Source organism: Ochotona princeps, chromosome 6 (assembly GCF_030435755.1).
Source record: "Ochotona princeps isolate mOchPri1 chromosome 6, mOchPri1.hap1, whole genome shotgun sequence".
Lineage (NCBI taxonomy): Eukaryota > Metazoa > Chordata > Mammalia > Lagomorpha > Ochotonidae > Ochotona > Ochotona princeps.
This window is the reverse complement of record NC_080837.1, coordinates 14927164-14951877: the sequence shown is the minus strand read 5'-3', so window position 1 is coordinate 14951877 and position 24714 is coordinate 14927164. Positions and strand designations below refer to the sequence as shown.

Sequence of the window (24714 nt, the reverse complement as noted above, 5' to 3'; positions counted from 1 at the left end):
AACTTTTCATGTTCTTCTTGGGTCACAGCCTGCGAAATACAACCTCCATCCCACTTCCAGGACAACCTGCAATGCTGTGGTGGTGCACGTTGCCTGGAGGTATCCTTGCTCTGCAGAATGTCAATTCTGCATAGGTATGGAGTGATGGAAAGCTGAGGAATGGGTTGTGACATTGACTGGCCCACGACTGTCCAATAAACCTCTTGCCCTGTGAGTGGGAGAGGTGATTGGAATCGAAATCCTCATCAGATAATGTTCATTAAAAGATAATCTAGCTATAGGAGAGTTTTTTTTTTAAGATTTATGTATTTTTGTTGGAAAGGTAGATTTACAGAGAGAAGGAGAGACAGAGAAAGATCTTCCATCTGCTGGTTTACGCCTCAAGAGGCTGCAGCAACTGAAGTTGGGTCAATCTGAAGCCAGGAGCCAGGACCTTCTTCCAAGACTCCCACGTGGGTGCAGGGGCCCAAGGCTTTGGGTCATCCTCTACTGCTTTCCCAGACCACAGGCAGGGAACTGGAAGGGAAGTGGAGCAGCCAGGATACAAACTGGCACCCTTAAGGGCTCCTGGCACATGCAAAGTGAAGATTTTAGCCACTAGGCTACCAGCACCAGGATCTAGTTGGTTTTTGTTTTTTAACGTTTATTTATTTATTTGAAGGGGAGAGAGAGAGAGTGCGCGATATTCCATCTGTTGATTCAGTCCTCACATGGCTCCACTCAACACCAGGAACCAGGAACTTCCCATGGGTTCAGGGGTCCAAGTAATTGGCTCTCCTCTGCTGCCTTCCCAGGTGTCTCAGCAGGGAGCTAGATCAGAAACAGAGGAGCCAGGACTCTAGCTGGCACTGCAACATAGGATGCCAGCGTTGCAAGTGGCAGCTTAACCCACTGCATCTCAATGGTGAGCTGCTCTACTACACTGATTGCAAAGGCACGTGTTTACGCCAGTGGTTAGGAGGCCTCCATTATCGCATCAAAAAGCCTGAGTTAATACCCAGCTCCAGCTCCAGCTCCTGATGCCAGCTTCTTGCCAGTGCAGACTTGGGAAGCAGCCATGACAGCTCACTAAGTTGGGTCCTGCTGCCCATGTTGGTGACCTAGATTGAGCTGCCAACTCCTGACTCCCACCCTGCCCAACCTTAGCTGTTGCCAGCATTTGGGAAGTTGAACTAGCAGGTGGGAGATTTCTCTGCCCCTCCGCCTCTCGAATCAATACATCTTAAAGAGCTGGCAGAGGGGGTTCTCTGCTTTTTTAAGCATTCTGTGTTTCTTGAGTGTCTCTGCTGAGGCCCCACATGTGTGTACTCCCAGATCAAGCCTGTACTGTTGAACTCAAAAGCACCTGCTTAGCTCTTGCAGATTCAGCTGCAAGAGGGTGAATCTTACTCAGCTGGAGGTCAGCTAGAAACAGGTCCCGTTTGCCTGCATAAAATGGCCCTAATGGCAATATCAGTCTCTGAGGGCTGTACTGAAATGTTCTGACTTTGTAATAAAAATAAATCTTTAAAAAAAAATATTTCAAAGCACCGAGCAAACTGCCCAATGTCCTGCGACAAAGAAGTGCTGTGAAAATTTGAGTCACTTTTTACTGGTAGTTCCTCTCACGCCTTACACTGTGCCATTGTTTTGTGTTGTCATTGAAAACATGACTATTGGGGCTGGGAGAGAGAACTGGCATGTTGCTGAGGTTCCTTCGCCAGTGTGACATTTATTGTTTGCTGTAATTCTACCTGTAAATCCTCATTGAGTGGATGCCACACTTTATAGGTACTCAGGAGGGGACTGATTTGCCACTTCCCCTCCCAGTCTGCCCAGGCTCCACCTTGAAGCTATATAGCAGGAAGCCGAATCCCATAGTGAGGTCATGACACTGCTGATCTGTGGTAGGTTAGTGGCATCTTCCAGTTGGGTCATCTGAGAGGATTTGTCTAGTGAGACAGCACTGAACAGCGTCTTCCTGAAGCAGGCAGTTCTGCCTCACTTGTTCTCATTTTTCTGGTTGATAAAAATGGGGGAAGATAGGGTAGCATTCTGATGTAGTGGAAGGAATTTGAGCCAAATAGACCAGAATTTGGGTCCTCCCTGCTGGCTCCCAGCTGTGCATTAATAGGAAACTAGAATGGGGGCAGGGAATGGGAGCAGAGCTGAGACACCAACTGAGGTACTCGAACATGGGATGCAGTTATCACAAGGAGCAGCTGAACACTTGACCAAATTCCTGTCTTTAAAGGCATTCCTTATCAGATTGGGGGTAGCTTTGTGTTAGTCACAGTGTGAAATCCAGATATGCTCCCATACCCTCTTGTAATCGTTGATACAGATAAAGGAAGATGTCATGGAGATTTGGGGCTGGCACTGTGGTGCCGCTATCCTTGTGATGCAGGCATTCCACACTGGAGAGCTGGTTCAAGTCCTGGCTGTTCTGCTTGCAGTCCAACTCCTTGCTAACATAACCTGAGAAGACAAGAAGATACAATTCAAGGACTTGGACCTCTGCCATCCATGGAGCTGACCAGGATGGAGTTTTCAGTGTCAGCTTGATTCAGACTTGATTGTTCCTGGCATTTGGGGGAGTAAGCCAGTTGGTAGGAAATCTGTCTTCGCGCGTGTGTGTGTGTGTGTGTGTGTGTGTGTGTATCTGTCTCTCTTTGTTATCCTTTCTTTCAACTAAATAAATCTTACTGAAGAAGTAAAAATTTAATTATATGTAGAGGTCTTAAAGCAGTGCATGGTCCCTACTAACCACTGAATAAACAGTAACTCCTGTTAGTATCTGAACATGGGTGTCTGTTCCCCTCCCTGGAAAAGCAGGCATGTTCTCTGATGTGTGCTTTTGGCACCATGTAATAGTCAGCTGTACAATTATAGTAATGCCTGTTACTTCACAATAAAACCCTACAGATGGTTTCACTGCTGAGTCTGAGTTGGGGTTGGTTCCCACATGATTTCAATGAGCTGTGCCGTCTTTCTTGGGCAGTACTGTGTTGCAGTGGTACTTTGTTCTCAACTGCAGGTAGAGGTTAGTAAGAGAGCATCACCTCAAAATTGGGACTCGATATGCAAAACAATGTTAGGTTGTTTTGAAACTTTGAGGATTCTAAGCTATCAGAAAAGAAATGTAAGTGGGAGGTGGTGAACCTTCCTAAAGTGTCACATAGCACATTTGAAAAATAGTTGCAGTTGTTGAGCCCTTCCATAATGACAGTGTCAACTAAGAGTGTCAGACATGGTGGTATAGTGCTTGATGCACGCCACCTTACTCAATTCTTACATTCTTAAAGTAGGTGCCATTTTCGTGACATTTTATAGATGGGGAAAATGAGAGTAAGATTAAGCTGCTTGAGTGAAGTTGGGTAATGAACAAGGAGGATTATGAAACCTGTTTGTCAAATCTCCCCTACTTGAGCCGTTACCAACGAATGCTTAGTTGCTAAGGAGCTGAGAGTTGTCAGATATCACTTGTGACCTTAAGTCAAAACAGAGTTCTTACTATCTGAACATTTTAGTGGAAGAAAATATCCAAGATGATAAATGCCATCACAGAAATGGTCAGCTGATTCGAAATAATGTCCCTGCTCATGCCAATACTTCTTCCATTTTGTGCAGCAAAATAAAGCGCATAAATAAGTTGTGTGCTGTGATGGGTGGGACTAGTTATTATTTGTAATTCTTGATTTCATAATTTGCTTCCATCAAAATGGCCTCATTGTTTCTAATGTTGATTTACACTTCTATAAATAGATTGTGGAAAGATATTGACCTAATAAATGTAATAAGGATATATAAATGCTTGTATTTTAACTATAGTACTTAGTTATATGTCATTCAAAACCTAAAATTCTACTAAGATCTTATACAGCTTGTAGTTGTTTACATATCAGCACTCTATGTAAGAGTTTGAAAAACAGGTTCTGCTGCTGAAAATAAATTTGCAAAATTTTTGGCACAGAGTTTTACCTCTCCCTTGGGTGTTTATTTTTTAACAAGAGCAAATCCTCTATTTAATTAAAACAAAGGCATGAGGCTCTATTAAGAGATTTCAAGCCCGAGTGGACAGGGAGTGGAGGGACGGAGAAGCCAGGCGGTGAGCCTCTGTCCTGCTCCAAAATCATCCCGGGCCAGCAGATACCTGCCAGCAGGACTCGACTGCCCTCCCATGAGTCACCTTCCATTCTGTGACTGGGGCGTTGAACCTGAGTGTTGGTTTGACTCAGTATTAACATACAGTGTTTCTCACATCATATTTCCACTCGGTAGAGCCAAAAATTTAGGCAGACAGCAGAGCCTGACTCATACGTTTAATAGGTTTAAGGTACGCGGAGTCTGTGGGTGGGGCTGGGTGTCAATGTCATCAGGATTTTATGCGTTTCTTAAGCACGTTACTCTGAGAAAGAATCTGTAGACTCCACTGAACTTGCAAAGAGGTCCATGAACCCAACGGGATCAGAACTCTGCTGACAGATCTTTTCTTGCCCACACATATGCAGAATAAAGAATTGTCCTGTTGTCTTTCAGAATAAGATTTCTGTATCTCTTAATCATTGGTGTGGGAAATCAAAGAGTAGATCTTTCTAAATTTTCCTAAGAATTGCATTTTGGGGGGGAAGGGTGAGTAAAAATGTACAATCTCATGCTTTTTCTGTTGCAAGGAAGAAAGTGGAGCCATTAATGATATTGCAGTAGTAAGCATTCTATTTACAACAAAATCAAGGAAAAATATTACAAGAAGTAGCACAATAGCATTAGCCACAAGAGAAATGGACCTAATAGAATTGTTTTTATCATGACCCAGGTTAATTATCTGCTGAGAGGTACTTGAGATGAATAAATACTATTGCTGTATTCTCCAGTATTCTAAGCCATTGTTCCTTAAACTGTACTTGAGTTCAAGTATACATTCCCAGCCTTTTAAGTCCTTTCTGGTAGAACCAAAGCCAGCACTTCTTAGCTAGAGGGATTCATTCTGTCCCTTTTCAAAGCTGCCAGGTCACAGTGAGCTGTGTAAACTTGGAGGAGTACCCTCTCATTGGGCTATAACCCCAAAACAGCAGATTTTTATATATACGCTGTTAACTAGGAAGTTTGAAAAGCACCATGTGGACTTGGGTGGAAATAACCCTGGGTCACAAAGCCTGGGTTTCAATCTGCTTTCTGCCCTTGCCGTAACACCAAGTCATTTGTCCATTAGTCTTAAAAACACCAAGAACCCTTGCTGGCAAACTGAGAAGCTAATCGACTTGTTCTAACTCATCATCAGGGCAGAAGCCATGATGGTGTAGCTTCAAGATGCAGGCTGATTTGCTGTTGTTGGAACAGCCAATCTCTCGGGGAAACAAAGGAGTGATCATGAATGGATGGTGGCAGGCCCTAAGGTAGCTCTTGAGGAATGGATGGGCATGAATAAAGGAGAAGAAGTGGTATGCCTTTTAAGAAATGTTTAATTATTAGAGAGAGAAAGGAGAAAGATTGATTTCCTGTCCAAGTGTCCAGGGATTCACTCCACAAATGCTTGCAACAGCCAAGGCTGGGGCTGGCTAAAGCTGACAGCCAGGAACTCAATCCAGGTTGCCCATCTGGGTAGCAAGAAGCCAGTTACCTGAGCCATCCCCTCTGCCTCCTGGGGAGTGCATTTGCAGGAAACTGGAGTCAGGAGCCAAGGCTGGGTCACAGAGCTTTGGCACACTGACCAGTTTGGGATGTGGGTATTCCCAGCAGCTGCTCCACCACTAGGCTAACCATTCCTGGTGTGCCCTTTAAACATTAGAACAATCTGAGGGAAGGCAGAGTTGACTAAAGAGAGCTATGAAGGATGACTTAGAGCTTTGCTTAATCACCTTGAGTTTTCTTGGAGAGGAAAAAAAAACAATGATGTAGCTGGATATAGAGGGCCAAGTGATGGAAGGGCTTGAATGGACCACTGAAATCTAATTGTCCTTTTAGCCTGGACCCTGGAAGGAAAGGCTTAAGGCAGACATGGCCTGAAATTAGATCACTCCTCCAGCAGCTTTAGAACTCTTCTGAACCATCTCTGTCCCCTGATGTCCTCATTGCTTATTAAACTTTATTTCCTCTCCCTTTGGCTATAAAGCAATAGTGTTTTGTTGAACAGCATCAGCTCCCGGAGGCATCAGATGTTCACAACGCTGTCTAATTAGAACTGTATGGGCAGCAAACACCTCTCCCTGGCCATCTATACATGGCCCTCAGCCCCCTTTCCGGGGTCAGCCACTTGGAGTAGGCCCGCCTAGCTTAACATCACAGTTCCCATGCAGGTATGCCAAGGCAGTGTGCAACCTGAGAGGATTACAATGCCTGAGAGGATTGCAAAGTCCGGGACCCCGTTCCTGGAGTGCTGGACCAAGGAGAGAGGGCCTGCCTGCAGGAGGCGGGCACCCCAGCTCTAGCCTCTGACAGCTGGTAATCAGTACTCATGTTTTGTTGTTGTCCATTACATCTCTTATTTTGTTGTTTTCTAACATGCTGGCTCAATTTTTTTTTTAAGATTTATTCTTACTTGAAAGGCAGAGTTACAGAGAGAGGAGAGAGAAAAAGATCTTCCATCTGCTACTTTAATCCCTAAATGGCCAGTCCAAAGTCAGGAGCCAGGGGCTTCCTCCAAGTCTCCCATATGCGTGCAGGGGCCCAAGGACTTAGACTCTCCTGCTTTGCCCTCCCAGGCTATTAAGGAAGGACTTGGATCATAAGTGATGCTGCCAGAACTTGAACTGGCATCCATGTGGGATGCTGGCAATACAGGTAGAGGCTTAGGATGCTACACCACAGTGCCAGCCCCTCTGATTAATTTTGTAAAATCCTGGGCAGTTCAAAAAAAGTCATCTCTAGGCAATACCTGTTTTTGCAGGTCAGCAGTTCTCATCTTTGCTGTGGAAACAGGAGGAAGAACTTTTCAGACAATAACACTGCTGTCACAAAGGGAGCTGGCCGGTGGCTGAGTCCTCCGGAGTTCTGTGACCCAATGTCCCACTCTTGATTTTTCTGTAAGGCCTGATTTTTTTGTTTGGTTTGCCAGTGTTGCTTCATTTCTTGTGTACTAATGAGCTCTTAAGAGGCTAATGTTTGTATAAACTGAGGGGCTTCTTATATATCCCAAGGAGAGTTATTGGGGTCAGACAGCCTGGAAAAATGCTCAGGTCAGCCTGTTCTGATGCCGCACACCCTATCCATTGTAGAAAGCTCCGCCCAAAGCCCCATTTGAAGGCTGCTCAGTGAACAGGGAAACTGACTATGGGTAATTAATTGTGTGCACTGTCTTCCCAGGAAGCAGCCTCCTGCATTTATAATCCAAAGCTGCACCTGCCAAAGGGATTCAGATCCATTTCTGTGAACCGAGTACTGTATAAATGCTGAGGGGACTCTGATTCAGAGATTCAGCAGCAGCCCCTGCCCACCTGGGGTGACTGTGTGGCTGACGTGGTGCTGTTCTGAGCTCACATCAGCTCCAGTGGAATGAGTGATAGTCCCCCATCTTGCTGGTGAAAAAACATCAGCGAAGGGAAATGAAGCTACCTGCCCCACTCATACAGGCCATCTTCAGACTGGTCAGAGAAAAGGCATATTCTGAAAAGCTGCGCAAGGGATTGCAAAAGTTCTTGCATCAAAATAAATTTACCTGTCAGTTCCATTTCCACAAACCTTTCTTTAAAAAAAACGATTTATTTTTATTTGAAGGTCAAAGTTACAGAGAAAAGAGAGAGAGATCTTCCATCCTCTCCATCATTCTCCAACTGGCTTCAGTGGCGGGAGCTGAGCAGATCTGAAATCAGGGGAGCCAGGAGCTTTTTCCAGGTCTCCTACTTGGGTGAAGGGTCCCAAGAATTTAAGCCTACTCCTCTGGATTTTCCAGGCCATAAACAGAGAGCTGGATGGGAAGTGGAGCAGTCAGGACTCAAATCATCGCCATATGGGATGCTGGTACCATAGAGAGACACTTGGCCTATTACACCACAGTTCCCCCCACTCCCACCCGGCACTGCAAGTTTCTCATATAATTAAATGTGGTAAAACCTAGTAGTAGAACCTGTTCTTCTTTTGTTTTTGGAAGTTTCATTTGTTTATTTAAAAAGCAGAGAGAGAAAGAGATTTCATCCACTGTTCTCAAATGTGGGCAGATAGGCAGACAGTCTGGGCTGGGCCAAGCTGAAGCCAGGAGCCAGACAAGTCCTTTGTCATTCAGGTGGCAAGGAGCCATTTATTTGAGCAACCAGCTGCTGCTTGCCAAGGTGTGCATCAGCAGGAAGCTGGAATCAGAAGTGGAGCCAGGACTCCAACCCAGGCACTCAAGAACTCAAGATATGGGATGTGGGAGTCCCAGATGGTGGCTTCACCCACTGCACCACCACAGCCACTCACAGCCTGTATTCTTGACCACTGACTTCCTCTTTACTAACAACCTAGTATAAAAGATCCCCAGCTTGATATCTTGTGTCTTTGATTACGCTAGTTATACTACAGTCCTCTTTGGAGGGTGTTGTTAAAGTCACCCTCTCCATAGAGCTAACCACACTGATCAGGGGGTCTGTTTTTCTAATTTAACACCCCAGGTTGTTTTTTAAGCAGAGACAAATTGCCAGAGATCTCGCATCCGCTGGTTAACTCCCTAGACATCTGCAGCAGTGGGGTCAGGTACTTCATCTTGGTCTCTAATGCGAATAGTGGCAGGGACCCAGTTCCCTGGCAGGTGCATGTCAGCAGGAAGCTGGAGTTGGGAGAGGAGCTGCGACTCACACCCTGACAGTCTAATACAGGATGTGGGTGCCTCCAGTGGCTTCCTAACCGCTGGGCTGATTCCTGCTGCAGAACTGGTACTTTGAAGATGGAAAACATCCACATGAGGTCATGAAGCCCCTCTGGGAAAGCTCTGTGTTTCTTAACTTCAAGCACAGTATGTGACCTGGTCAGAATCCAATACAAGGTTACAGTTGGTTTGTGTATCTGTAGTTAATAACTAAAAAACAATCTCCCCTACCCCGCCAATCAGAATACCCCCTAGTAATAATGTTTAACATATTTGTGACATTTTCTATGTACAGAGAACTCCAAAAGCCTTCAAAACTTTGAGTGACATAAAAGACAAGCAAATGGAAAGCTATTCATATTCCTGAAAATAATGTTTTTAAATTAATTGAACCAGTTCTTGCCACATTAACCTTTCTATCTAATGTAATTCCAATCAGAATTCTTATGGTTTCTATTTGGCTTGCATGAAATACTCATTCTTTTGAAGTTGCCAGTGTTCATAACATGTTGCAGAATAAATGTGTAAAAAGCCTTATTTTGTCCTGTTAAAGAGGATTCACGAAGATGAACTTTTCCTAATGTTTACTGAAATATACAATGAGCTTACAAATAATTATAATGTCATTCTGTGGTCAGAAAAATTAACAGAGCAGTAGAATAGAAAAAGCAAACACATCCACTGATCTTTGTATAAACCGTAACTTACAAGGACAGTGCAGTAATTCAGTGGGAGGGAGGGCTTGGAGATGAATGGTGCTGAGTCACTTGGCAAACAACTTGGAAAAAAAGCATGAAGTTGAATCCTAACCTTGCGTTCCATACCAAAGAAAACTCCAGATGGATTGAATTAAAGTAAAATGTTAAGAAAGAAAAAGGAAAGGGGGAAAAATCGTAAAACTATAAACAGAAAACTATTTTTCAGGTTCATCAAAGGAAGACTTTTTAAACACCATGACCTCAAGCAACATTAACAAACCCCAGTACGTGAAGGGTTCATGTTTCTGTTGGATTTCAGTTGTGGACCCGTCACTGCTGCTCTTTCCCATTATCACTGTCTTCCAACTCTGACCATCCTTAATTCTTACTCTAGTCTGATTTTTTTTTCCTTCTCTGACTGCTGCTCACAACACATAAAACAGAAAAGGCCTGACCAGATCCAACTGTTTTCTACTTCAGGGCAGGGAGGGATGTCTCTGAGTATTATTAAACTTTTTCATTTGCCAGTAATGTATTTAACAGCATTTGCTGGGCACCCATTATATTATGTACCTGACCCCATCCTAGACACTCTAGGGCTTGTTTCAACTTGTAGTATTCATATCACCCCAGAAGTGTCATTGCTCCCATGTTACAGATAAGAAGCTCCGGTGCCTGTGGGATTCACATACATGACCAATGTCATGTAATTATCTTGCAGCTCTCAGAAATTTTGAGCTTTCCTTTGAGACTGATCCAGAATCTAGCAAAATCACTCCATGAGAAGAGGACACACCGTCCCATGAAGATTTCTTAAAAACGGGCATCCTCACCAAGTTCATGTTGTGGGGGCTGACATGGACTTAGCCGTGTGCGCTCATGACCTCATTGACTTCAGCAAAAAAAATGCCTGACCTGTCAGTGCCTCTGGCCTGCTTTTTGGCTTGCCCGCACATGCCTTCTGCAGCCGGCAGCGGCACAGCACAGAAACGACAGCAAAGCCCAGCGGAGTCGTTGAAGGCAGCGTCTCAGCACGGCCCGGGGAAGGGATGCCAGATTAAATAAGCAGAACCCCAGCCGCTCTGCAGCTGCGTGCCAAGCCCACTGCTGCGACGAGGTAAATGAGCATCAAACTTCATTTCACTGATGACCCCAGCCAGTATTTAAACACAAATGCCTGGAGACTGGCATACTGTTCCATAACACGAGGATAAATATCACTAGCAAAAGTGGTTATGACAAACGCCAGGCTCACTCCGCTCCCCCTGCAACCTTCATCTCCCCCGCAGTCCCTCGCCAAGGAAACTGTCCCAGCTCTTCTCCGCTCCCGGGGCTCTGGAGTGTACGTATGTTTATTCTCATACCACGTGCAGATGTCGGTGAATTGGACACCGCCTTATTATCCTCCAGAGTACTTTTCCAGGGTTGGGCATGTAATGACCAAGATGCTAATCCGGCAGAATGTCTGAGTTCAAGTCCCATCTCCAACTCTCACTTCCAGTATCCTGCTAACTTGCCCTAGGTGAGGTAGCAGGTGATGGCTCAAAGTAGTTGGGTCCCAACCACCCATGTGGAATACCTGTGCTGAATTTCCAGCTCCCTAAGTCAGCCCAGCCCAGACCAACCTCAGTCACTGTGAACATTTTGGGGATGAACCAGCAGGTGGGGATCACTCTCTTTCTCTTTTCCTCTGTCTCCCTCTCACACAAGTCAATCAACAAATGCTTAAACATTTTCTGTTAGATTGCTACGAATAAATACTGTTAATATAGAAAGAAAAAAAAAGATAACAAGAAAGCATTATGTTTTTGTCAGTCTGAATCCCCCAACCCGGAATCCAGTGTTTCAGGCTCCTTTGACAGAAAGTTCCATGTATAGTTATCCCTCTGACCTTCACAGGAGGGTCTAATGTTAGCATATCCCAGCAGTAAACCCGCTAGCTATGTGTGAATCTTTGGATGACTGTTCCCCCAAGATGCGTTCCCAAGAAGGTTGGCTCCTTGGGATCTGAAAGTTCCATGGAATTTCACATGCTACCAAAGGAGTTCATGGGCCGAGGATAATACTGGGAAACAGGGCATCAAGGAGAGTCAGACTGACTGAAATGGCAAGGCTGGGAGTCACCGCCACAGCTGTGCTGGGAGTCCCAAGGAGGAGCAGTGCTGTCTGCCCCCAAACCCTTCCTGCACAGCAGCTCACAGCGCCAAGTCTTGCTGGAATTTACCTGAACTATTTGCAAATGGACAGCTTCCTGGATGAGGTTACATATTTTTCTTTCCACAGTCACCTTTCTGGTGTTTTCCTGGGGGATGTAGGGTGCAGCGGCACCAGGATAAATGCTGCCAGCCTATGTGCTATGTATGTCACGGGTGTTATCTCCGTGGTGTCCTGCACGACAGTCTGCCATCCCCTCGGCCTGAGTCTCCATTTGTGGTCCTGTGCTCATGCTGGCTGCTCACCACTCACCCTAAGCCCCCTTCCAGCAGCAGTCCTTGACCTTGTGTGCATCTTTGCTAACCTCTTCTTTCCTCCTTTCTCCCACTCTTCCTCTATTATTTCCCCCCTACACTCACGCCCTCCTCCCCCTCATTCTTTCTTTCTCCTCTCAACCCCCTCCTCCTCTCCCCTCCAGTGTGCACTCTCCCCTCCCTCCCTCCTCATTCCTTACTCCTTTTCCCCTTTGTTTTTGAAAGCCGCTTCCAGCCCTTCTGAGCCTCAGTGACAACGTGACTTTCCCGTTAGACAATGGCGATGGTGTTTTCTTCTGGTTATCACATCAGCCAGGTCCTCTCCATGGAGTTTTGTTTCTGTTCAGTTATCATCTTTTCACGTTGTTCCAGGTCCATATGCACAGCTATTCTACAATCATGAAGAGTCCCAAATAGACCCAGAATGGAGAAGATCCTGTCTGTCCGTGACTTTCTAATCCCACCTTTTAAATCGGTTTCTGAAGGCTTCGCCTTTGACTGCCTTTCTGTAAACCTGTTGCTGTATTTAGTTCTAATGCCACCTGTTGATGCATCTTCCTTGGGTCATTCCATTCCCCTTCATGCAGTGGTTAGGTTATTTGATAGATAGATACAGGGATGCTTGGGTTTTTCTGTTGCATCTTCTGTCAGTTTCATTCAAATGCATTTTTCAAGCAATTTTCAAATTTCACCACACTGTCAAATTTCCTGGCATTCAACTGCCAAAATATTTTCTCTTACCATCTTGTTTTATTGATTAATTCAAGAGGCGGGGAGACAGACACAGATACAGAAAGCTCCTGTCTGCTGGTTCACTATGCAGATGCCCACAGAGGCCCCTGGCTGAGGCCAAAACTGGGAGCTGGCAACAGGATCCAGGTCTCCCACATTTGCGGCAGGAATCCAATTACTCGAGCTGTCATCACTGCCGCCTAGGGTCTGCATTCGTAGGAAGCTGGAGGCCAGAGCTGGAGCCAGGTATTAGAGCCAGGCACTCCAACAGGGGATGCAAGTGACTTACCAAGTATCTTAGCTGCAAAGCTGAATGCCTGACTCTGGTTTCAATTTTAAATGTTAGTGGAAATGGTAGTTAAGTATCTTCTGGAATTTCTGCTGTGATTTATGCTTTCTCTTTTTCTTGATGTGGCCCAATGACCTTATCAGTAATCTTTTCTAAAAGAGCCGAGTTTTGACTTTGTTCTTTTTCTCTGGCATTTGTTTTCTTATTTAGCACCTTACAGTCCCATTGATTTTGAAGAGAAGTCATTCATTACTGCAATCATTGATGTTATTTTCTGACCACTTTCTCTTTGTCCTTTCTTCTTGGATTTTGATGATGCTGTATCCATGTGTGTTTACCTTGTTTAGGGTTTGTTGCGTTAAGCTCCCAGGATGTACCTGTTAGTTGATGTTTTTCAGAAAACTGGGAGCCAAAGTTTGGCCTAAGTAGGCCAGATGCAGGGTCCTGCACTGTCCTCTGCTGATTTCTCCTGGTGCGTTAACAGGGAGCTGGATTGGAAACAGAGCAGCTGGGACTTGAACTGCACTCCTATTTGCTGGTGTTGTTAACAGTAGCTTAACATGCCACACCACGATTCTGGCCCCTCAAGTATTTTTTTTTTCTGCTCTTCAGATTAGGTAACATCTAGTGATCTGTCTTGAAATTCACTGCCTATTCTTTTGCCTACTCTAATCTGCTGTCAGGTGTACCCAATGCTTTTTTAAATTTTAAATATTTTATTTTCAGTTCTGAAATTGCTTTTTTTTTTTACAAAGTACTTTTTATTTCTCTGCCAAAATTTCACATCTTTTAATTCATTGTGATCAGGGTTTTCCTTTAAGGTCTTTAAAATATGTGTGATTGCAGTCTTAAAGTACTTATCTGTCAATTCCAATCCCTGCGTCGCCTTGTGATCCCCTTCTGCTATTTCCTCTCTTGACCATGGGCCATGTATTCCTGTTATTTTGTTTATACAATGGCTTTTATTGTTGTGTGTCTTTTAATTGATATGTTGTTGAAATCTTGATGGGGGAGGAATCTTCAAAAAGAGAGTTATAGAAACCCACCCTTTCTTCCTTCTTTCCTTCCTTTCTTTTCTACCTATTAATTTCAATTTTTGGAAAGCAGACCCTGACAGAGATCTTCCATCTGCTGATTTATCCTTCAATGCCCACAACAGCCAGGGTTGGGCAAGGCTGAAGCCAGGAGCCAGGACCTCAACCCAGGTTTCCCATGAGGTGACAGGACCCAATTAGTTTGGGCCACTAGTGCTGCTTCCTAGGGTTTGCATGAGCAGGAAGGTAGACTTGGAAATAGAGCTTGGGCTGGAACCCAGGTGCTCTGATATGGGATGGAGGTGTCCCGAGCAGCATCTCAATGCCCACCCTGAGGCTCTGAGTTCTGTTATCATACTCTCTAAACCTGTTGATTCATAGATGATCTTTGGTTAAATTCAAACTCCAGATCCTGTCTTGACTGTGTTAGGTAACAACTGACATTCTCTGCTTCATTCTTAAGACCTTTTACTGTTGCCTATTTGCCAAGCTCCTTAGAAACATCTCTATTTGTGGGAATCACAGTACAGCCTAACACTTCTACAACATTTATTTACAACACAGCAGGCCACCTCCTCAGTCCTGGAAACTTCCTGATTTCTAGAATTCGCTCTCATTTTCAGCCTTTACAACAGACATAAACTCCATCCTCTGCCTTGCAACCCTGTTAAGACCATGAATTTCTTCTTGAATTATAATAACCTTTCTGCATCACACAGACCAAGAAGTTCTCCTAGGCGAGCACGTACAGAAATGTCCAGTGTTGCACTTGCCCTCCTTCAGGATGGACTCCCCCAAGCAGCTGCCTGTGAACCTTAGGTCCTGGGTTTATCATTGTTATCTTAAGGGAAGTTAGTCCGTTGTTAGCTCCCCAATCATTACCAGAAGGATACCTAGGCCAGTGTTTAGTCTACACATTGTGTTAATTTTGTCAAAAGGAAAACATTTGCTATTGATGTCTGTTTTTGCTCCTTCCCTGTAAATCTTAAGCAGTTTTCAAAAACAAACCAAGAAATTATTTTGCTTTAGCCTTTCTTCAGATGAGATCAGACAAAATTAGGTAAGTTCTGTGTTATGAAATACTTTCATAATAGTGTGAAAATACTTGCTTAAAATGTAAGAGAAGCACAACAAAAGCTGCACAGAGTCAGAGGAATAAGAGATTGGAGGTGATTTCTTAAAGGAAATTGCTTTTAAACTCATTGCTGAAGGGTGACAAGCATTTAACAGCAGAGCCTAGAGAGGCAGACTATTCCAGAAATAACATTATAAGCAAGACAAGAAGTGGGAAGTCAGAAAACTCAAGTCCTTACACTCTTAAGTATAATTTATAACTGAAAACTCAATATTATAAGTTCACAGTGTGAACATGTTGCTATGTACAACAACACAGAGACTCTCACAATCAATCTTGAAAAGAGACAAATACAAAAGAATATGTAGGGCAACAATCCATTTACATAAGGTGGAATAGCAGAAAAACAATGAACAGCAACAGAATGCAGAACGAGGGTACATTTGGGGTAAGGCAGAGGTGGGCGAGGGGCTTCCGAGAGCTCATAATGCTCTGTGTCTTGTCCTGATGCTGGCCACGCATATAGTTCACATGTAAAAGTTTGTCATCTTCCTCAAGTAGTTGCCTGACCATTTGTGTCTTTAACAAAATAAGTGTAACAGTTCAGCAAAATGCCTGTGTTTTTTTGTGAAAAGAATTTCTAATGTAAAGTATATCACCATATGTTAATGAATTCCTTTTACAAAAGCCTTAGGGAAGGATAGTGATGCTAAATTGTCTGTGTGATGGGATTATATAAATTGAAAATATCGTGAAGTAAAAAAAAAATGCCACGTGACAATTTGAACAGCAATTTGTTCCTAATATGTCAGTGTGTGGTGTCAGGTGCATGTCTCCATTTTGTTGTTATCCTCTGAGCAGGTGGTTTCCCACACTGTGACCTGGCACAGCTGCACAGCTCCCGCCAGCAGGTCTGGGGAGGAGTCATTGCCTGCTTCCTCCATGATGTGCATGAGCAGGAAGCTAACCTTGCAGGTAGTGTCAGGATTTGAACCTGGGTTTTCTGAGCAGCAGCTCAATGACTACCCTGAGGCTTTGGATTCTGTTGCCTAACTCTCTGACATGTTGTCTTGGGCAGTTAGTTTGTTTAAATTCAAACTCCAGGATAGCCGCTCTGGTTCCTCTCCCCCTTGAACCAGAACCATGTCACAACCACATGGCTGTACTTGGGGGGGCTGGGAAATGATGTTCCTAACCAGCCATGAAACTGTGCCCTGTGTTTCCAGCTTGTCTCTGAAGGTGAGCGTGTGCATGCCGTAGTTAATATTCCTTTCTGGTCTTCAGTTGCCCCAGCCACAGTGCAGGCAAGAAGATGAGGGGGACAGGATTGCTGAAGCTGATTGTACAAGTTGCACACAATTTTAAAAATTCACCAAGCAGAAGATTGCAGGGCAGAATAGAAAGGTGCAATGTGGCTCCAATCCTAACCTCTCCCTACCCCTCAGAAGTACCCAGAAAAGTTTGAAATATTGGGATTCTCAGGCAGACTACAACATGCAGGGAAAGATAGGCAACCAGGTATTCTTGTCTTTTTCTAACTAAATAGGCTCAGAAAAACACAGTGAGACTGGATAGGAAAAGACAGATCTTGTTCTTTCTTTTCCAGAGAAGGGAAAGCTTAGAACTCCACCAGAATGTACCCACAATCCTGGGGACAGGGTCTCAGCCCTGTGTTCAACCTCCACAAGGATGTGGGAGGTTTGTCCCAATGTCAGGAGAGAGAGCAGAAAAAAGCAGAGACCTCCCCACCCCCATCCCAGCCTTCAGGCAACAGAAAGCTGAAGAAGACACAGAAAGCCCCATCCTCCCCTGTTGCAAAGGCGAGTGACAACTCTGGAGGGAGAATATACTGGTAGCAAGCAGTGAGGGAGGAGGAATGCCTAGCCAGTGCTACCCCAAGGATGCACTAGGGCAAAAGAAGTGACATTAGTCAACTGTGCTGATGGACTGCGGTCCTTGCATTTTCTCCACATCACGACTTCCCCAGCAGGTAATGAAAGAGATGGAGGAAGGGAGCAGGGAGACTCGAGGGGGGCTGCAAAAGGCAAAGTCTAAAGAAAACATAACTCAAAGAACAGGATGGATTTTCTCACAATTTCTTCATATGATAGCACAGCTTGATAAGAAACATAAATTAAGTGAAACTAGAGCTCACACATGGGAGGACAGAGGAGCAGAATGAGATAAAGAGGGAGATGACAGACATGAGGAAACAACATTGAATACAAAATACTTTATGGAACTAATAAATAAAGTATAAATAGAACAGAGCAGACACTGCTGTGTATAGAAACACTGGCACAGGGAAAGGGCTGTGCACACAGTGGATGCAGAGGAAGGAGACAAAGACAATCAATTAGAAGCTAACTGGCATATGAGCTGGGTACAGGTTCAACTGCTGCAACAAACTCCAAAATAGAGTAACTTATGTCAGCATTATGGCACAGTGAGTTAAAGCATCATCCACAGCACTGGCATCCTTTATGACTGCCAGTTGGAGTCCTGGCTGCTCTACATTTGAGCCAGCTCCCTGCTTAAGCATCTGGGAAAGCAACAGAAGGTAACATGGCAGACTTGGATGAAGGTCCTGACTCATAGCCATTGTGGCCATTTGAGGTGGGGGTGAACCAGCAGATGGATCTCTTTCCATCTCTTTGTTTCCCTCCCTCTGTATTTCTGTTTTTTCAAATATGTTTGTGTGTGTGTGTGTGTGTGTGTGTATATATATATATATATACATGTATGTATATAAATACACACATATATATAGTGATTTGAATACATATATTTCTCAGCCTCAAAACAGTCCACAGGTGAGAAGTCTCCAGCTGACAGGAAAGCTCTGTTGCACTCATCCCACCACAATGGGGTTCTTTCTATCCTGACACATCACTGTCTCCTCATCCAGTAATCACAGGACATTCGCATCCCCATGGAGAAAGCTTGCTCCCCTCCATAAACTCTGATTTCCAACCAAAAGAATGATAAAGACAGCTCAGGGTCAGCACTCTATGGAACTGATTCCTAGGCTACACAGAGCACTCGTGCTCTGTGCTTATGGGTCACATGTCCACAGTTGGCCACAGGGAATCCTGGGAAATGTAGTCTAACTGGGTAGCCATATGCTCAGCTGGTGCTGAGCTGTCCTGTTGGTAAAGGAATCAGGAGAATGTGAGTAGGTGGTTATCACAATATGCAAGATAGAGATGAACCAGATTTTAAGCAGAGAGAGAGAGAGAGAAAGAGAGAGAGAGAAAAAGAGAGAGAGAAATTTTCTATCCAGTGGTTCACTCCCCAAATGGCGGCAGTGAATGACCAGAGCTGGGCCAGTTCAAAGGCAGAAACTAGGAGCTTCTTCCAGGACCCACATAGGCAGAGGGGCCCAAGAACTTGGGCCATCCTCCACTGCTGTCCCATGGCATTATCAGGGAGATGGATTGAAAGTGGAGCAACCAGGACTTGAACTGATACCCATATGGGGTAATAGCACTGCAGGTGGAGGCTTAGTGTGCTATGCCATTGTGCCAACCCTAGGAAACAAATTTTCCAGCCCTTTCAGATAAATATTTTTTGAGTGCAGAAGAGTCTTATGGTTTAAAAAATGTTTTTGTGGTTTAATTCAGTCTTTTTTCTCCTATTAAATTCATGTCCAACTATATTTGATCATGTAATGCTATTTTTGTACAATGATATATCAGTCATTTTAAACATATTAGGGATGATGGGTCACCTCATGATGATTTCTTAAACTTTTATCTGTGTGTGTTTCTGCATTGTGTAGAATCTCTATGAGCATCTGTCATCTTTACCAGAATAATAAAATAGAATGAATTTACTATTTGCAACCACTATAAGCAAATACATCAAAATAGAAATAGTGTTTAATTCTAGCCAACAGGAATATAACTGCTTTACATATCTGTGCAATTTAAAAAAACTAGCAGGTTTAGACTTGAAGTGATAACAGTCTGAGTTACCATTTTGGAAAGGCCAAATATGAAGGAGGTTGTCCGATTATAATCCGATACTTAAAATGATTCTGTTATATGATATTTCACATCATGTGATAGACACTACAAAGCTTGGTTATTGGACTGAATACTGTCAAAAGTGTAAGGTTGTAGAAGCCAGAGTGAGGTATGCTCAGAAGGTCAGGTGCTCAGCATATTCTTAAAGCTGGTTTCCTTCACTGGCCTTCCTTCCTTTCCGGTCTCACCTGACAACCACACGAGCCCGCGTGGAGCTCCTCCCCTTGTGTGACACCTCCGTGTGTCACTCCGCGATTGGATCTGCTCTCTTCTCTCTTCTTTCTACTTAGGATCGCATCCTCTTCTCCACCTGCTGCTACAATACAGTGCTTCATCCAAGATGCAATTTGGACGTCAGCCTTGGCCGCACAGCAGAATCTTCTGGTCCAGGCCCCAGCACAGCCATTCAGATGTAATCGCCCAAGGCCATGGCTCCCTAGCAGCAGCACTTTGGAAAGCTCCTTGGTGCCCCCAGAGAGCGGGGCCTTGTCTCCGCCAAGCAAAGTGACACGCAACCCCAGCAGGCAGAGTAAACAACTCCCTCTTCTGTGCTCCTGGAGCCTGGAGCTCCCCACTGCTTGTGAAATTTAACGCTCATCCTATTAAAGTTAGCGTTATATAGTAAGTGCTCACTGAATGAGGAAAGGCATTAGATTTCTGCTCTCTGAGCTTTCGTTAGCTAAGGTTGTCCTGCTTATCACAGGGGATGGGATGTTCATAGCCAACAACACTGATGGATTTATTCTTTTTCTTTAAAAAAAAAAAAGCCCCACTTTTTGACCCAGCACCACACACACACACACACACACACACACACACACACACACACACACTACCTCATTGTCATTTCAGCACAGCTCTTGGGTCTGGCTGTTGGCATTGTTTTGATACTGTTTTTCAGGAGTTAGAAAGTCTTGTTGGAAAGGCACCAATTGTCTGACAGCACCCAAACAGCCCCCTCTGCCCTTCCACCGTGTCCCCCTCTGTATATGGTTTTATGTCAGATCCTGTGATTCTCAAGACCACATTAGCAGATATGCTTCATCAAAAGCTTTCAGAAAATCCAGAAACGTTACACCCCATGACCCTAGACTGCCAAAATCCACATTTCACATATTCACAGTGCTGGGTGGTTTTGTTTAAGTTGAACTTGTCTCAGTAGAAGTCATGCTTGAATTCTATAAGCTGCTAAATATAAAAATGAAAATAGACACGAGACAGCTGAATAGCACCCTATAACCATTTTTAGGTTTATAGCAGCGGTTATGTATATACTAAAATTGAGATGTCAAGGAAGTAGCTTCAGGATGTGGTTAAAAACTTGCATTTTCTAACATATTGGTCACTCAATACCATGTCAATTAAACTCATGATGTTGTTAATTTCCACGTTTCTTCCTGTTGTTGGAGTCATGTAGTGGTACCTCATTGGTGGGGATGATGTCCTGCCAGCTCTACTTTCAGACCAAAGATGATCTCCCAATGAAACTGTTGAATTTGGACAATAAGATGCTGGACTCTCTGCATGGTCCATGCCCGCAATGAAGGAATCATGACTGGTTATGATCTGTACTACTGTAACAATATGGAGGAATTCAATATGGGGGAGGGGTTGGGGTAATCCCAGAATCTATGAAATTATGTCATAAAATGATATAAAATTTTTTAAAGTTGAACTTGTTTACCAAGGTACCTTTTCCTGGCTGACCCTGGTATCAGTCAGAGGTGGAACTCCTGCAAGCTCCAAGGCTGCAGGTGCCTGACTCTGTGTGTGTCACTCCTGGAGGACAGTCCTCAAGGTGATCATCTCAGTCTCCTGATGGTGACCAAACACTGGGAGCCATGCAGTGCTCAGCTGAGGAGCTGGGAAGAAGGCTGAGGATAAAAGGGATTGAGGGAAACCAGTAAGCCTGACAGCACCTGTGCACTCATTGCTTGCCCTCATCAAAATAAACCAGTAGCAGCTTCCCTCTTCCTTCTGCCTTACCTGGAAGAAAACACAGCACACTTCCTGTCTACAATTTGCTACCAGAAATACTGTTTCTAGAGAGCTGGCATAGTAGCATTGATAGCTGATCCTCGACCTGCAACAACGGCATCTCACTTGGATACCATTTCAAGCCTCAGCTGCTCCACTTCTGATCCAGCTCCAAGCTTATGGCCCCGGGGAAAGCAGCAGAGAACGGCTCAACTTCTTGGGACCTTGGAAAATCCAGAAGAAGCTCAAGGATTTGGATCAACTCACCTGTGGCCATTGTAGTCATCTGGGGAGTGAACCAATGGATGGAAGATTCTCTCTGTAACTCTTTCAAGTAAAATAAATAAATGTTTAAAAAATACTCTTTCTAGGTGTGTGTGTGTTTGCCCACTTGGAACACCTGCATTCCATTACAGAGGGCTTGGTTTCTTTGCTTTTTAATCCCACCTCCCATTAATGCACACCCCAGGAGGAACCAGGTGTTGGCATCGGCCTGGCCCAACCCTGGCTGTTGTGTTTGGGACAGTGACCCTGGGGATGGGAGATCTTTGTCTATCTCCCTTTCAGTATTTATCAAATACATAATTGTCTTTAATAAAATAACAAATACATTTCTAAAAGGGGTAGGATTTTGGTGTGTTTGTTTAATGAGCATCATCAAAGGCTTTGGTATTTGTGGAACAATGGCTGCCTCAGTTTCCTTTCTTTCTGGTGTCCTTTGTTCACATGGGTAATTCCAAGGGAATAGGCTAATTTTTTTTCTAAAAGATTTATTTTTATTGGAAATTCAGATATTCAAAGAGGAGGAGAAACAGAGAGGAAGATCTTCTGTCTGTTGATTCACTCCCCAAGTGGCCCCAATGGCGGGAGCTGAGCCAGGAGTTTCTTCGGAGTCTCCTGCATGGGTGCAGGATCCCAAGGTTTTGGGCCATCCTTGACTGCTTTCTCAGACCACAAGGATGGGAAGCGGGGCCTCCAGGATTAGAACTGGTGCCCATATGGGATCCCGGTGCATGCAAGATGAGGACTTTAGCTGATAGGCTACCACACTGGACCTGAACACGCTCATTGTGTAAGGTGATTTTACCCTACTCCTGCCCCCAGGTCAAGGAGATGTTCCTTTTTCTTTTTCTTTCTTATTCTTTTTTCTTAACCCCTCGAAGGTTGCAGCTGCCTTTCTGGGCAGCAAGATATGGTACAGTTGAGTCCAATGGCAAAATTCACACGTGTGAAGTCAGATTAGCTTCAAAACTGAATGCTCTGTGTTCATCTCGTGTACCGTGCGACTGGAAACAAATCTGCTAACCTTTCTGCTTGGAGTTCTTTATTAGTTAAGTAGCAAGCCATTATTGAGTTCCCTTGGAAGTTATGCAAATTAATTAATGTTTGGAAAATGACTTGAAAATTTAAATCAGTCTATAAATACCAAAGAGTAGCATTTATCCTGCTGAGAGGGCCCAGATAATTTATAACCTCCTATAATAAAGGTAAAAATAGTGTGCTGGGGCTATACAATTAAATGTGATTTATGTGCAGCGCACATAATCTTTAAAATCTAGAAACCATTTAATAGAAACAATTCATATTTCATAACTATAATAAAAGCATTTCATGACTATAGGAAAAGTAATTTTCTACTGTAACTGATCTAGATAGTGCATCTTTAAGCATTTCTGAAGTCAGCAAAAGAATGTACTTTGAGTTCTTCTTTAACCTGTTTATATTGACTGATATGTATCTTTAAATTATCCCAGGTTTTTTTTAACCTCCAAAACTCTAATGTTTATTTCCTGGAAAATTTGGCTGTACAAAACTTTGCTGTATTCAAAACCTCCTGTGTCAAGATTTAACACTTTTATATAGTAGTCATTAAAATTGAACAAAATCTTAATGGTTCCTTTATGAACTACTCAACTGACTTTGCACGGTGAAAATCACAATGTGTTAATTGGATTTAATTAACTATTTTAAATTACACAAAATCCTGACAGTAGTAGACAATACCAGGCAGCACTTCTGAGCAATAAAATTGGAGCTGATATTGCTACTTTATTAAAACTTAATGAAACTATTCATAATCATATTTATCATTTACAAGAAGGAAACTGTGTTCATTGGGAAGGCAAAAAAAAAAATGGTCTGCTGAAAATGAATGCTTTCTCACTCAGGTGCAGGTTCAGAAGTTAATGAAGGGGTCCACCATCTCCAGCCTCACAGTCCTGCCCTCCTCTCACCGCGTGGATCCCTACTTTATTCCTGTACCAGTCTTACAGAAGGATGCCAGTAAAGGTTCGTGGGTCAGGAGCTCTGTAACATGTTTAGGCATGGAAAAAAAAAGAACACTGTGGTGGTGGGGTTGTGGGGGTTGAACTGACTTTGAACTCTCGACCAGTCACTACGCCTCCTGACTACCTCAGACAACTCAGGTGCTCACGCTGGCCTCAGTTTCCATCTCGAGACCTTAGACGGCTCTACCACAGACAGGATCCCTGGAGTCCATCCCACAACCGGAAGTCAAATGATTTGAGACTGATCCCAGCATGGGTGTTGTGACGTAGGGTTATTATTGTGTTTGTATGGTATTATTAGAATGTATTACATTTTTAAGCAGATGTTTCTGGTGCTATTTGAATGGCATTTAAAACATTTACTTTGTGACAGGCATTTGGTGGAGCTGTTAAGTGAATATGCCTACTGGGACACCTATGTTTCATATCAGAGCACCTGGTTCAAATTCCAGTGCCTCTACTTCCAATCCAGCATACTGTTACTGTGCATCTTTGAGGGGTGAGAGAGATTGGGTGATGGCTCAAGTACTTGGGTACTTGCCATCCACGTGGGAGACACATGGAGTTCTGAACTCCTGGCTTTGGCCCAGCCTAGCCTTGGCTGTTGTGAACATTTGGGGAATCAACAAATGGAAGATATATCTCTCTCAATAAATAAATAGAAGTTAAAATTTATTTTATTTTACTATTATGCAGAATTAGGAAGCTAGAATGAATATAATTGGCATTCATACTGTGCATATCTTGATTTAAATTCTAGCCTTGTAGAAACAATCCATTTCTAGTTTTTAAGCAAAAAGGTCAAATTATTTTTATCTCAGTATCAACCGTGCCTCAAACCAAATCCACTATTTTGTAGATGTTTATTGCGGTTTGAATGAATAACCAAATTAAGGAATAGGGAAACAAATGACTAAGGACTGAGCATCATTAAGTGCAATCCTCGTTACTTTTCCTCACTACCTAATTTTCTTATAATCTTGATCAAAATAACCCTTTTGATCAAAATAACTGCCCTCACCCCAAATTATTCACATCATAAGGCTGGTCTCACTGGATTAGGTGTGACTATTCACTTACATTGCTGCTGCAGACATGTTAAATTCACCATGTAATTCACCACCATAGGTTTGTCTTGCTAGACGTTTTCACAAGGATCTCAGATTCAACTTTTAAAATCCTCTATAAGTAACAAAGTTGCCTTCACAAGTTTGGATAAGCCTAGAATGGGGCCTAGGAATCTGTACTTTTAATAAGAAAATCTTCCCCAAAATGACGTTTGCTGAAGGTAGCCTGGAGATTAACCCTCCAGTGGTCTTCAGTATTCCATCTAAGTACAAACCAGGCCACCCTGCTTAGCTTCTGAG

The 24714-nt window shown here is 43.7% G+C and overlaps 1 protein-coding gene across 8 annotated transcripts in view; it reads left to right on the top strand.

Annotated features, from left to right (window-relative positions):
• The window catches only part of IQCH (IQ motif containing H), a 187602-nt gene that overhangs the window by 43880 nt on the left and 119008 nt on the right, over window positions 1–24714 (top strand). For 7 of the 8 annotated variants that reach the window (XM_058665635.1, XM_058665632.1, XM_058665630.1 and 4 more), the window contains exon 6: window positions 23228–23348. In XM_058665635.1, coding sequence (XP_058521618.1) covers window positions 23228–23348 — 121 coding nt within the window. Of the gene's footprint in view, window positions 1–10325; window positions 10574–23227; window positions 23349–24714 lie in introns of those variants that run through there. The other variant, XM_058665636.1, reaches the window with a different exon arrangement.